The sequence below is a fragment of the Xiphophorus maculatus genome, chromosome 13 (genome assembly GCF_002775205.1).
Source record: "Xiphophorus maculatus strain JP 163 A chromosome 13, X_maculatus-5.0-male, whole genome shotgun sequence".
NCBI lineage: Eukaryota > Metazoa > Chordata > Actinopteri > Cyprinodontiformes > Poeciliidae > Xiphophorus > Xiphophorus maculatus.
Window position 1 is genome coordinate 15,935,550 of NC_036455.1, and position 15,237 is coordinate 15,950,786.

The 15,237-nt window shown below is 39.8% G+C and overlaps 1 protein-coding gene across 1 annotated transcript in view; it reads left to right on the top strand.

Moving 5' to 3' along the window:
• The window catches only part of LOC102227880 (hippocalcin-like protein 1), a 50,251-nt gene that overhangs the window by 23,743 nt on the left and 11,271 nt on the right, over positions 1-15,237 (top strand). The window contains exon 2 of the mRNA XM_005809363.2: positions 13,432-13,605. Coding sequence (XP_005809420.1) covers positions 13,510-13,605 — 96 coding nt within the window. The 5' untranslated portion in view covers positions 13,432-13,509. The remainder of the gene's footprint in view (positions 1-13,431; positions 13,606-15,237) is intronic.

Genomic DNA, 15,237 nt, shown 5'->3' on the forward strand with positions numbered 1-15,237 from the left:
TGTTTATGTAACAAAGAAACCTTGTGTTACTCAGCTTGGTTTTTTTTTTTTTTTCTTCGCTCATAGCAAAAGGTCCTGATGCATCCTGATGAGTTCCGAGCAAAACATTGATCAGCGGAGGGTTGCTGTGAATCAAAAAAAATGAATGAAAATGGGGTGCTTGAAATCTTCGAGGCTCCTCAGCGGAGGACATTTATGTTTTGGCTGCGGGGTCCTTTATGGAAACAGAATTGTCCAAAAATGAATGCGCTGTTTGCAAAGTCTGGCCTCATCTCAAAAAGAGGTCTTCATGAAATTTTTATGCGTAAATAATAGGCCCCAAAAGAGATTTTCTTTAAAACTAAACAGATCAATATCAAGCAGCATGTACGTTTATAGAGATATACTGAACCAATATCCAATTTTCTTTGAGGTCTGACCTGCTAATTGACCAATTCCAATTTTTTTATTCTCGGTACTATAAGAGAACACAATGTTCTGGCTATTTCTCTCAAAGCAGTAGTAGTTTTAAATTCAACAGAAAATTAAATAGTTGAAAGACTAGTCCATAATGTACATTAAAAACTGCCACAGTGCATGTTGTTAGCTTCATATAAATGAAATGGAAATAGTTTTGATGTGTATTCTAATATACCTTTATTTCTACCAAAGCAGACATCGTTCATCGTAAACATGTCTTCTTCCCGACTGCTAAGCAGGTTTCTGGCAGAATTGGTTTGCAAGTTCTTCTGGTGCATTCCTTCCTCAAGAGATAAATGACCTTTTTGACTTTTTTTAGCCTGCATCATTCATATAATGATGAACAGGGAATAGATGCTTTCCTTTCTGTGCCATAAGTGATTTCCACGGATTGTTTTTATGCCTCTACTTCTGAGACCTTAAATGTTCCCCCATAATATTATTCTCCTCTTTCCTCTTATTTTTTTTATGTTCACTACTTTGACTGCAAGAAAGAAGATTGCACATCAAACAGACTGTGCTTGCACAGATTTATGCAAGGGGTAATAAATTGCTTTTTATTTAATAGCTATTTGAGTTACTATCAGGATTTGGATTTGCTCCAAAGACCCTCTGTGCACCAGAGGAGAGCGCCACACTAAGGACCCGCCCTCATTCTTATTTTTATCCCCGCCATTAATGTCTTTTCTTTCGCTAACTCTCTTGCCTTCATCTGTCTTCCCTCCTGTCTCCATCCTTCATTTCCTTGTGTTTTCTCAGTCACGGTTCTTCATCATTTTCCGCTGATGACTTGATTCTTATTGACCAGAAAGGACGAATCGAGAATGTAAAAAAATATGACAATTTCTCTTAAGGCTACATTTTCTGTAAGAAAAATAAATTAGTTTGCTAGCTAAAAAAATCTAATTAACATCATTTGTGTCAATACTAAAAAAAGACAAAAAGAAATTTTTCTACATGTGAAAAAGTAATTATCGCCTAAACTGAAACTTGTTGGAATGGCTGTGCTGATCAACACATATTATTATTATTATTATTGCAAAAGACATCAACCTTTGGCAATAACGGGCAGTGAGTCTTTTCTGGTCCACCCTTCTTTTGCTCTAGGCCATATTGTAGGGTGTTTGAGTTTGTTCAGTGACCACTCTGAAAAGTTCTTAGTTTTTTTTTTCTTTTTAAAAGTCCTTTAGATATGACCTTGGTGGTGCGCTTTGGATCATCGTCCTGCTTCATAACTACATGTGCTTAAGCTTCAGGTCTAAAATTAATTAGTACCGCTATTAAAAGGCTGCCTGGCAGTGGTCTTTACTTTGGCAGTCAGTCAATCAAGTTTATGTGCATAGCACATTTCAGCACCATGGCAGTTAAAAGGGCTTTGCATTGTAAAAACATAAAAAACAAATGCATTGTACGATCAACAGTTGTGAAAACCAATAATGGACATTACATTTGTCAAGAGCCATTGTTAAAATCATCAATCACCACATCAATAATGTTGATTAATGGTCCAGTTTCTATTAAAGGCAGCACTAAGTAGTTGGGTTTTTTGTCTTGATTTAAAGGCAGTGTTTCAGCAATTTTGCAGTTTTCTAGAAGTCTGTTCCAGATTTTGTGGTGCATAAAAGCTGAATGCTGCGTCTCCATGTTTGCATCTGGTTCTGGGTACTAAGACCAGAACCAGAAGACCTGAGGGGTCTGGAAGGTTGATACAAGAACAGCAGATCTTTTTTTACCCCTCCAGGGGGTCTTTTTTTGGGCTCTAGTGTCCCTTATATGACAGTAGGCTGACAGGAAACGGGGAAGGAGAAGGGGGAAGACATGCGGCAAATATTGTCGGGTCCGGGAGTCGAACCCGCGACGGCCGCGTCGAGGACTCAAGGCTTCCAAATATGGGTCGCGCTAACCCCTACGCCACCACGGCACGTCCTACAACAGCAGATCTTTAATGTATTGTGGAGCTAAGCTGTGATTTATAAACAATAGTATCTTAAACTCTATTCTCTGAGCTCCAGGGAGTGAGTGGAAGGACTTAAGAACTGGGTGATGTTCTTAATATTTCTGGTTTTAGTGAGAACGCCAGCAGCAGAGTTCTGGATCAGCTGCAGCTGGAGGATTGATTTGTTAGTCAGACCTGTGAAGATACTGCTGCAGTAATCAATGTGACTAAAGATAAACGCATGGATGAGTTTCTCTTGATCTTGCTGGAACATTGGTCATTTAATCCTGGAAATGTTTTTCAGGTGATAGAAGGCCGACTTTGTAACTCTCTTTATGTGACTGGTGGTTCAGGTCCAAGTCCATCACTATACCCAGATTTCAGGTCTGTTTGCTGGTTTCTCGCTGTAATGACTCACTCTGGATCGGGGGGCCCAAAGTCGGTCCTCGAGGGCCGGCATCCTGGCCCTCGAGGACCACCAGGAAGTTGCTACTTCCTGGTGGTAGTAACAACCTTTTCACCATGTCAATGTTCTTCTTAGGCCTTCTAACAGCCATCATTTTATCCAGGTGCGTTAAAACATGCAGGATGCCGGCCCCTGAGGACCGACTTTGGGCACCACTGCTCTAGATCATTCTTCTTTAGGTCCAAAGATAGGAGCCTGTCTCCCATTGATTCCATATGTGCTCTGCGTTATTGCAACTTTTCTTGAATTGCTTTATACTGGGGCAAGATTTGTGGTCAATTGACATAATTAAGTCTATTTTATATTGCCAGATTGATTCTAGCCAAGGCCTGGCTAATAAAACTGGACAAAAGCCATGTGGTTTGGGTATTTTTTCTTTTTACAACAGTAAGCAAAATTACACTCGCCCTTTGTATTTACTCAGATTATTTTTGCCTGATGTTAAATTATTTTTGATTATCTGAAATATTGAGTAATTTTCATGTCACTTCTCTTTCTGCATAGGACCTAGTCTGCCACTCAAACTTCAAACTAGAATTTAACAAGCAAGACTAATGAGGTTTTGAGTATGCCATTTGTCCTTTTATTGCCTACAGCAAACAGTTTCATTGCTCATTGGGTGTGAAAAGAGCAAATCAGACAAGAGACGCCTTCTGTTGAGTTCAGTTTTTTTTTTCAAAAGTTTTTTATTCCTTCAAATATATTCCTTTTCCATTTTTTATGGCAAAATGCACAAAAAGTCGGCAGTTCTGACAGTTTTAACATCCCAGAAACAGGAAAGAAAAAGCTGACGTGTTTCAGCAGTAAAACACGTCAGCTTTTTCCTTTTAAATAAAAACAACAAAAAAAGCTAACTGGTATTTGTTCTCCATCACGCTGTGTCTCATTTACAGTATAGAGTCTCCAACTACAAAAACGTCCTAATTGTGTCACAGTGAATGCAGATTCTATTTAGACGGGAAATCAAAGTTTAGAAGGCACTGTCATCTTTTTTGTCTTTAATTATTTGTGCAGTTTCTTGGTAAAGAAGATCATTCAGACTCCCTCAGCTAGTTGGTGTCATCAACAAAGTACATGGGTATTTTTAATTAAGCATCATAAAGGTACGCACTTCAAATTCCAATGATTTTAACAGTTTGTACAGAGACTGACATTTAAAAGATTATAATCTAACCCAAGATTTTAAACAGTCTGACCGCTGTCTTAATGGTTAGTCAGTTTTTGTGGCAACTGTCTCTGAATGAGGTTAAAGACTTTTTATATCTTTTTTTTTCCAACTACCAACAGTACACTGTTTTGGATCAGCCTTACTGCTCTTAATCATTTTATTAGACAGATTAGAGGGTTTTTTTAAAATAGTAATTGATTCTAGTTTTTGGGAAATTGCTGCAGCTGAAATTAAGTGCATGTCTGTTTTTATTCACATTATTTTATTACAAATTTATTAAGCAAACTTAATTTATTTCCCATTTTATCACACATCTATGATGTTGCAATTATTGTGAAGCACGATGGTCAGATGAGATTGCTGTTAATGCAATACATTTTGATTTGATTAGATTTTTTTAAGGTGTTATTGGCTCTAGTGGCCTTTATTTGATAGTTAATTGACAAGAAAGTGGGAGAAAGGGGAAGACAAAGGTCACCAGGCCGGGAATCGAACCTGCGACAGCCGCGTCGAGGACTAAGGCCTCTTTATGTGGGTTGTGCTTAACCCTTGCGCCACCACAGCACACCCAGTGATTATATATTTGTCTGAGAAAGCAGAGCCCTTAGCTTAAATAGCTGGAAGCAACAACTAGGGGTGGACATGTATTTGCCTCCCAACAAATTTTTGTAGAACAATCTAATTTTTATATTAGACAAAAATGTCCTGCAGAAACGGAAAAAAGCAATGTACACAATTTTCCAGATAATGATTTCAAGATGAAAAGTCTGCATTCGAATTCCAGATTGCGGGTTTTCTGCATGGAGTTGGCATGTTCTCTCTGGGTTCTCCGTCTACCTCCCACTATCCAGAAACATGACTGTTTGCTTAATTAGCCTCTCTGAAATGCCCTGAGGTATGAGAGTGTGTGTGCTTGGTTGTTTGTCCTGTGTGTTTCTGTATTGCCCCTGGCGACCCGTCTCTTGCCCAAAGGCAGCTGGAGATGTCCACCGGTCAGTTATTTGGGGCTGCTTTACGATTTGTCATAATTGACTGAATCACAAACTCTGCTCTCTGAGTGACAGTCCTTCAGGAAAAGGTCTGGCTTTAAGCTCAAACACAATTGGATTACATAGCAGGGCAGGAGCTGTGTTTCCATTACAAATAACAAACTTCCACAATTGCAGGATTTCCATTCAATAAGAAACCCAATTAAAATCCATCCATCCATTTTCTTACACCTTTATCCCATTGGGGTCGGGAGGGGTGCTGGTGCCTATATCCAGCTGTCAACGAGTGAGAGGCGGGGTCACCCTGGACGGGTCGCCAGTCCATCGCAGGTCATTAAAATCCCATGTGAATAAATTTGTTCACGTGATAAGTCTGTAACCCTGTCCGTGTGAGATGACCTCACTATTTCCGAAAGCTATGGGCTGTGTTTGAAGGGTTGTTGTCAGAGTGAAGGTTGAGGAGTCAGACACACGGTGTTTGAGGTCATGGTTGAGACTGTTACATTTATTCAGCATGCTAGACAGCAGCTTCACCTTCTGAACTTTAAGCAATCACTGCGTGTTAACATAACTCACATTAAGGCGGTTTTCCAAATACAGTATATATTAAAAAGAACAATATAAAATTAAATACTCGGTGATTAAACCTAAAAAATTATTACTGAGGTTATTAAGTCATTCAAGCAACCGGGAAGTACCAGCAAAGCTTACAGCTGATATTTATAAGACGGTCTTGGTGAGATGAACCAACATCTCACTAACTTCATAAATAAAAAAAATAAATACTCAATGCAAAATAATTGGCTATAGTGAGCAGCTAGCGATCATTGTATCTTACCTTATAACCATAATTTAACACCGATTGAAATCCTGCCAGCTCACGGTAGCAGAAGCCAAAGTACGGTGTTCAATAAAGGACAAACTACTACTTCAACTGCTGTAACCCAAAGAAAGAACAATTATGACACCTTGGTGGTTTCTGCTGACATATTTAAGCCACTGCCCTACAAGACATTATAAAGATGTTGGAAGATCAGGACCATGATCTTCTTACTACTTCCTGTTGTCTTCTTTGCCGTCTGTGCAAGTGGCAACATCCGGTTGTTGATCACGTGACTTGTGTGATACAAAAAAAAGTGTACCCATAGCAGCTTTGCAAAAAAAAAAAGAAACACCTCATCCTAGCACCCAAACTCTTGAAATTTAGAAATTCGGAGGTTTCCATTAAGCAGATTTGGTTACAAAATGTTAAATTTATGGTCTACTTTTCGTTGAAGGTAAACATAGAAAAATCGCCATCTGGCACTGTGTAGCGACCTGCCATGTGGCCTGTTAAGTCTGTTTGCGCCAGCCCCAATGCTTTCTCCTTCATGAAGGCTTTTTTGTGTGACCCAGTCGGTGAGAGTGTAACGGAACAAAGCAGAGGAAGATTTAATCTACCTGCAGAGGTGGCCGTAACAAGCGTATCAGCGAGCCGCAGAATGGGGCCAGTTACGCAGAAGAGGACCTGAAAAGGTCACGAAATCTTCAACAAATCCTCTCTGAGTGCACTCAGAGTGAGATAAGGCAGACAACCAGCGGCCATCCGTTCTGTCCCGTTTGACGGGGACAATCAGCAGGTCATCAGGAAGCTACGAAGGGAACAAAAGCAAATCTTTGGCCCAAAATTGTTTTAAAAAAGACAGGAAACTGTGAGGGAGCGAGATGGGGGTGGAAGAAAGAAATGGAAATAAAAAGGGATGAAACTCAAGAGCTGCCCTTCGTCTCAGGTGGGCTCTCAAAACGCCGGCCTTAACAGAGCGACAGGAGACAACAGGTTGAAAACACACAAAAAAAAGGATCGATAGCTCCCACTAGTTTGCTTGGACGAGTGCTTGCTGCTTTGCTCCAGCCATGCGTACCGCTTCCAGACCAACCCCCCCACTGCTGTCCGTTTTTTCTCCGGTCTTTTTCAGCTTTTTCCTTTCCCTTCTTTTCGTCTGCTTCTCCGTTATGCCTGAGTTGCTGGCAGGAGAAGTGGAGGCAGCGTTTTATCCTCCTATGAGCACATTAAACAGTTGACGGGGAGCGGCTTTCCAAAGTCTTAAACTGGACTTTTGAGTTAATCTCTTCTACCACTGCCTCCTCTCTTCAATCCCCAGTTCTGTACGCTGCACAATGCAATAAGTGGACTTTATTCTAAAACATGTATTCAAACTCATTACCTCAAAAAAAAAAAAGAAAGCAAATTTTCAAAAATTTTAAATGTTAGTACATGCAAGCTGTAAATCACAAGTTTAAACAACTCAACAAGCTTGGTAGTTGTGAGTTCGTTGTAATGACATGATATACATAACTCTACTGTAAAACCTAATTTGTTCTCCTTACTGAAAAAACATAAGTTTAAATTTGTTTAAACTAAAAATAATTAGAATAATAATAATTATAATGAGTGTAACTTCAGTAAACTTAATAAATTTGAAGATGTAATTATTTCAAACATCAAAAGCTTATGTAGCTGGTGATGGCAGTACTGTGGTAACGTTAGCGTCTCACTAACAAACAATTACTGGTAAACAGGAGAAACAAATACTAATCAGTTTTAACCTTTCATACCTATTTATTTTTTATTATGGCAGTGCCTCCAATGAACAAGAAAGATTTGAGCTGGTTTATTTTGAACTCACTAAGAGGAATGAATTGCCGCTTTTAAATCAAAATATATGTAGTAACAAAATTAGGACACAACTCACAGAGTTGAACATAAAAATAAATATTTAGAACATAAAAAAATATTACTAGGGCATATGATAAAAAATAATTGAAATTATGATGTGTTCCAACACAGTATTAATCCAAACTAATGAAATAAAAAAACACACAGAATACCACAGTCTGACAAAATGGTTCCCTTTAAGTTCAGTTCAGAACTTGACTACTCGAATAATGAACTCTTTTGAAAAAAAAAAGAAACCCGTTTGCAGGTCTGAGCCGCAGCTGGTGTTAGTTGGGACCACAAAAACACAAATGGTCGCTTCACTTGGAACCAAGAAGAAAATAAACATACCTGCTATAGTTTACTCACAGAGTTAGCTTAGGTGTGAGGCATGGATGAGGCCTTGTCCGTGACCAAGGGTTCAGTACCACTGAACAGCTGAGTTGAAAGGGGCCTCACAGCGCCGGCTACATGGAGAACACTGACCAAACTCAAAAATACAATTACTTGATTTAAACAGTTCCTCAACTTAAATAAATTAACTTATCAAGCATTTTTAATTTTTTTTATTCAAAAGTTCACACTGCTTGTTTTAGATGAGTACAAACAACAGGTTGATGAGAAGTTCTGTTCACTTGAAGCCTTTTATTAAAAAGAACATTCTGTTTTACGGTGTAGCTTTCTTTCTTCAAGATATTACATCCTAAGCTGGAATGATGCTCCATAGCAGACTTTTTTTTCTTCTTTTTTTATTAAAAATCTGATATTGGTCCAGCCACAGTCATCCACTTCTTCAACAATGGCAGTACCTCTCTCTTCACAGCTAGTCAATATGCTTAATGTTATTCTATTTCACAGCGCGGCCCAGAAAAATGACTTCAGCTGAATGTGGGAGGATTTCACTCAGCGGCCTGAATGACTTTCAATGAAACCTGCTTCAGTCCTGCTTAAGGAGCAGCTTATACAACTCCAGGAACTAAATTACTTTTCTTGTCCACTGTCGGGCTTTAGGCATCTCTGGAGGTTTCCCGGGCAATAAAGTGGTTTCATCCAAAAAATAAAATGAAATCTAATTATAAAGTTGGTGGAAAAAGTACCACAGCGACTTGTAGCGAAAGTAAAAAAGTAAACTGGTAAAGGTTTTTTTGTCAATGTAGTAAGATTGACTATTACTTGTCATGATAGTTATCCTGAATAACTATCAGGATAACTATCATTTCACCAATTATTTCACCATAACTGGTGAAATGTAAAGCTAAATAATTATATGTAATTATTTAACCTAGATATTTTTCACATTTTCAATGTGGTTCCCCTGTCTAGGTAAACAAATGGAGACAATTACAGAAAAAGTTACAGCCTGTAAACTTTCATTGGATTATGCGCTATTGTGACTCAAGAAAAGGTATATGTACGTTTTTAAACTCCTCTTCATTTCCTTTGATAATAAGTCAGTTTCTTCAATATATTGAAAACTTTTTAGAATTGAAGAAGAAAAGTTCTTTAGGTGGAGATCTAGTAGTAAGAGTGAGAGTCTTTCTGCATGGAGTTTGCATGTTCTCCCTGTGGGTTCTCTCCGGGTTCTCCAGCTTCCTCCCACAGTCCAAAAACATGACTGTCAGGTTAATTGGTCTCTCTAAATTCTTCCTAGGTGTGAGTGTGTGTGTACATGGTTGTTTGTCCTGTCTGTCTCTGTGTTGCCCTGCAACAGACTGGCGACCTGTCCAGGGTGACCCCGCCTCTCGCCCGGAATGTTAGCTGGAGATAGACACCGGCAACCCTCCCAACCCCTCTAGGTATAAGGGTGTTAGAAAATGGATGGATGGATGGCACCCGTACTCCAACAAAGTCCAAAATGGTGTGCTCGTTGCAGTGGCCCATGCACGGCTTGTGAAGAGATGTCAACGGAACTTTTTATGGCTTTTTTCTTGCCACTCTAGCATAAAAGCCAGACTTGTGGCCCACGACTGAAAAGGTAAATGGACTGAGTTTCTGTAGCTCTTTCCTGAGCGTAACGGCCACTCAAAGCACTTTGCACGACTGCCACATTCGCCCAGCTGCACTCACAAGCACACACATATTTATATGCCGATTTCCAGATTGGGAATTAGCATGAGGTCAAGTGCCTTGCCCATGAGCAGATCGACATGTGCCATCAACTGGACTCAAAGACACAACTTTTGGGTTGCAAGACTTTGAGTGTTTTTTTCCTTCTTACTTTTACTCACTTTTTAGTAATTATTACATTCGTTTAGCACAAATACTGCCACATGTGTTCTGATTTTAATTGGCCGTGAGTTCTTTGGTAGAAAATTGGACTAAGACATAATAGAATTTACTTTATTGATCCCCAAGGGGAAATAGCTTATTTGTTGAATAAGCTATTTGTTAAATATTAGCAAATACAACTATAACCATTGGCAATATAAAATGTATTTTAAAAAAGTAGACATAAGATTCATATTATAACTTTATTAATCTGATGTCTATAATATATTACCTTATCATCTCAATGGTTCATATGATTTTTTTTCTTGCAAGAAACTTGACAATTTTGCTCATTTTGCACTTGCTGTGCTAGCTAGCTAGCTTAAGAAGCGATGCAGCTTTATAAATTCGACAGGCAGCCAATCAGAAAGATGAACATGGCGACTTTCAGTAAGTTATTTTAACTTGTTTTTAATGTTGGAAAGGTCCAGCTGATTACATTACTGACTGTTTTAGAACTGAAATGAAAACTTGCTACCGTATTCGAAAAGCCGTGTCACGGTGGTTTTAAAATGTCCAAGCTAAACTGCAACTTTGCACCATTTCTCTCTGGTGGAAATGATTTACTCCCACCTTTACCGTCCTCACCCGTTCCACGGTCTTTTGTTCTTGCGTCGTCCATCCGTGCGTCCGGTTTCTCCCCTCTTCTCCGTCTCTTTCTCCTTTTTTCTCCTCTGCGCGAGAATCGTCAGCCGAGAGGTCACCGACCTGCTTAGCAGCAGCTGTGGAACACCATGACAGATGTTCGCGGAGTCTGCTTTTGGGTCGACTTACAGCAGGACGGAACACCAACAACAGGGCACTCAGACGGGGAAAGATGGATTAATGTTTTATGCCGCAGGATGCTGCTGAGGGCGTGCTGTGATTGCCAGACTCTGAGCTTCCATAGGTCAAAGCTAGTTTAAGAAAGATTTAAAGAAAAAAAACAATATCAAAACAGGGATGTAGTGGTGAGTCCATTGAAAAGGTCGCTGTGTTTGAACAGGATTTTGTTGTGCAGTTTTAGCTTTTGGACTTCTGGCAGTCTGCCAATCACTTTACACTCTGTTTCTTTCTGAAAATCTGTCTTTTGAGCTCCGTTAAATCTGTTACAGGGGTTTTGGAGAGAGAGAGTCTATTTAACGTGGGAAAAGGATGACATGGACAAGAGAAGCAAACAAAGGCGATTTTAGACGTAAAAGTTGAAGTGTGTTGAATGAGCCAGTGGTTTGAAAAGGGAAAGTTCATAGTACCTTCATCTTAAAAAGTATTACCTCAACATTAAACGCTGCTAAAATGTCTATTTACACTGTAAATTTCAGTACAAGTACAGTGACACGTTTTTACAGTTTCTTAAAGAGGCAATATGTAACTTGTCACTAGCCGCATTTTCATTACAAATGTGCACAAAACTTTGTCAATACCATGCTAATGTATAAAACACAATTTTGCAACTGTGGCGTTTCCATTAACTAAGAAACACAATTAAAATCCCACATGAATAAATTTGTTCATGCAATAAGTCATTAAGAAGCATGATGCTGCTATTTTCTGTTCTCTTCTTATTCGTGGTTTGCACCAGCAGCAACTTTTGATTGTTGGTCATGTGACTCATGTGATGTGAAAAAAGTTTTTCCATTGCAGTTTTGAGAAATAAACCAATTTTGATAGAGCAAAAAAAAAAAAAAACACCTCAATTTAGCGCCAAAATGTTTTATTAAAAAAAAACGTGTTATTTTGAAATTGCCATGTTTCCATTAAGCAAATTTATTTCTCAAATGTCAAATTGTCCAGTTATATCATCAAAGGAAAGGCAGTTACTCATGGGCCCATTCTACCAAATGGAGAACAGCAGGCTGTAAATTGGCATTACGTTCTATACATTTGTAGGTTCCACCAATGATTAGACTAGACCAAAATCTCTTGAGTATTGTTTCTAACACCAACGTGTTGTTTCCAAGCCGTTAAGAATTAATGCAGTTAGAAGGGTTGGATCCAACAGTTGCTGACAGTTCTGCCTGCAACAGCCTAGAAACGGGCTGCTGGCAGTCCTGTCAGTGCACCTGAGTTTAACTGTAATGCCTCTGGGATGAGCCATTTAATATGACACTAATTTTATTAACCGAGCGAAGAGGCGAGGGACGTGTGGGTTTTGTTTCTTTGTGCGCACGAAGCGTTCGCCAGTCATCAGTAAACACTGTTACCGCCCACACTGCAGCCCTTATGTGTTACACATGCTCTTTGACTCTTCTTCCAACACCCAGGGACCCTGTGCAGTCTGGAGAAGTCTGGAATCATTTCCATTGATTCAAACGTGTGGAGGAAAATTAGAGCAGACTTTTTTTTACTACAATATATTCCCTATCTGTCCATCCACCCATCCGTTTATCACTTGCCCGTCCATCCATCCATCCATCCATCCATCCATCCATCCATCCATCCATCCATCCATCCATCCATCCATCCATCCATCCATCCATCCATCCATCCATCCATCTCCACTCTGGTTTTTGCTCCTCATTGGAATCCTGTCCTCTGTTAGAAGATATGCAGTAAACTCACAGAGAATTTATAGTGTTTGCACCATTGTTCTCAAGTAGATGACATTTCTAGAAATTCTCACATGGAAAAGTGTAAAAGGTTTACAAAAAAAAACTTCCTGTACTGACTCTTTCACAGATTCAACGAAAACAACTTGATTTGGGTTTGTAAGACATCCCTCATTGCACTCTGATTAAAATAAACCCAGAACTGCTTTTGCAATGAAATACATCTGAAAGTTTCCCTCCGTCATCATGAGAGAAAAAAATAAAAACAGCAACAAAAAACAAAAAGACATTATGTTTAGCGGTGTCATTGCATAATTAAATCACTGAAATCGCATTTTGCCCAACAGGTTGTGCTGAGATAAGGATTAAGAGACGTGAACACAGCAGCGCTCGCGGCAGACAGCTGATTTCCCAAACTCAGCTGGCCGGATAAACCCTGTCCAAATGTGATCAGCGGGCTTGTGCCTGACGTCAGCGGCTGCGGGATTATTTAATGTTTTGTGCCGGCCAGGCCAGGCTGTGCTTCAACACTTGCTGACTTGCATAATATTGTGTGTCATGGAGGATTGGGACATTTTCCTGTGACAAGGCTTGCTTTGATTTCATTACAGTAGAAAGAATGGCGGTGTTTGATTCATGGCTGTGCTTTAATGGAGCAGAAATACATATTTTCTTCCATCCTTAATCTGCAAGAGCCTATTTTTAACCCTCCTGCGGTCTTAACTGATGGGTTTCATTTGACCCCACTAGCCGGGTAGCCGTGACCCCACGTACGCTTTTACCCCTGCCACTATGTTAAGTTCGCAAGAGAGTTAAAACCATCTCCAACTATGCTTGTTTACTAATTTATCACACAAATCTTTTCGTCTGTTCCTCGTGTTTGCGACTCCTGACCTCCCGTTTCCCTACTTCTGCCCAGCAGGTGTGGCACACAGCCTGGCTTCTGCGACAAGACAACGTTGTCATCAAGTGAAAGGACAACAAAAACTGTCCCGTTGCCATGGGGAAACAGAACAGCAAGCTGCGGCCCGAGATGCTGCAGGACCTCCGGGAGAACACAGAGTTCTCCGACCACGAGCTGCAGGAGTGGTACAAGGTACGCACGGCCATGACACTGAGTCGGCAGCAGGTAGCTGCTGCAGGTTTGGTTTAGTTTTCTTCTTGGTCTGTTCTGTATTTAGATCATTTCCCTTTTTTCTAATCAATCATAACCAGTTTTTATGTCCCTGCTAAAGAAAAGCATCACCCACCATATGATGATGATACCATCACCATGTGTACCATCTAAACTATGTAGACATGTACAAACCTCCCATTTTGTACATGAAAGAGAGTTTAAAATCATGGTGGAGGTGTCTTGTACGCCCTGTACTAATGATGGCATCATGGGTGTAGTGACTTGTGTCGCTATAGAGTGAGTGCGCTATGTACGTAAGCTTTAAGTCAGAGTAGTTGTCTGGGGTTCAATTCCCAACCTTGGGACCTTTGTTGCTCGTCTCCTCCCCTTCTATCTCTGACCATTTCCTGTTTGATTATTGTCAATAAAGGCCACTGGTGCCGCAATATATTAAAAATAATAGTAACTGCAAATACCCTTGCAATGAATTTATGCATTATAGTGATGTTTGAAGTATCATAGTCGTCTTAGAGACTTGAAACTCTTTTCATTAAATGTTTGAGTCTAGCTCTGTTGTATTTGGAATTTCTGCATAGGGAAACAGTTTATCTAAATGGATTTGCCTTTTTGTTCTTAAAGGCGACTGTCTTACTATCACCGTTACCTTCTTTTATAGCACTATTCAAGCAAAGCTGTGTTTTTGATGATGCCTCTTTAGATTCTGGTTTCTTTAGCAAACAGCAGTTCCACACGGTTTAAAACATGGGTTATTATCACCGCTATGGTGATACCAGAAGACCTGCCGGTGTTTATGAACATGGGCCCAAAATGCTGCTTATAGACTCAGCTTAAAATAGTGATTGTGAGTGCAGCTTCAAGCAGTGCTCTGACCTACATTTACCATGTACCAGGATAAAAGACTGCTGAAGTTCGTCCAGCACTAAAGCTCTAAAGATGATTGTTTTATTTTGTATTGCCTAAATTTTGTAAACCTAAAAGGTTTAAAAATGACACTCCCAAAAGAAGCGGTTGTTGGTCCCCATATGCTCATATCCAGCCCCTGATGAAAATAGTTCTTTCTTTGAGTTGGAATCTTTTCAATGCTGGAACCTAATTCTTTACTGGTGAAAAAGGGAAGCAACCAGTTAGTACTGGAACTATTTGGATGGAAAACCCCAGTATAGTAACTGCATTATTTTATGGTAAATACTCTGCTCTGTTCAAAACTAGTTAAAGTCACCCTCCAGTTTCCGTTTTCTCTTTCCAGGATCTCCGGAGCGGGAGCGAGCGCTGCTCAAAACAAATGAATCAAGTTTGAATTAAACTCTAATTTCTGTCATCTAAAATCCAAACCAACTATTCTTCTCTCACATGGTCAGCTCTATTCAGAGTGAGAAGGAGGAGGAGGGGAACAGTGCAAATTATAAAGGCACGGCAGGAAACCAAGTGATTTTGGTCTTTTAAAAAGTAAATTGTATGGAAAGTACAATTGGACCTGGTAACAAATTATGTATGGTTGAAGAGGCAGTGAGTATTCTACAGGGAGTGTGCCTGGATGGCCTTGCTTTTTCTGAAGAGCCATGTTTCATCAGCGATCTGGCGGCAGCCTTG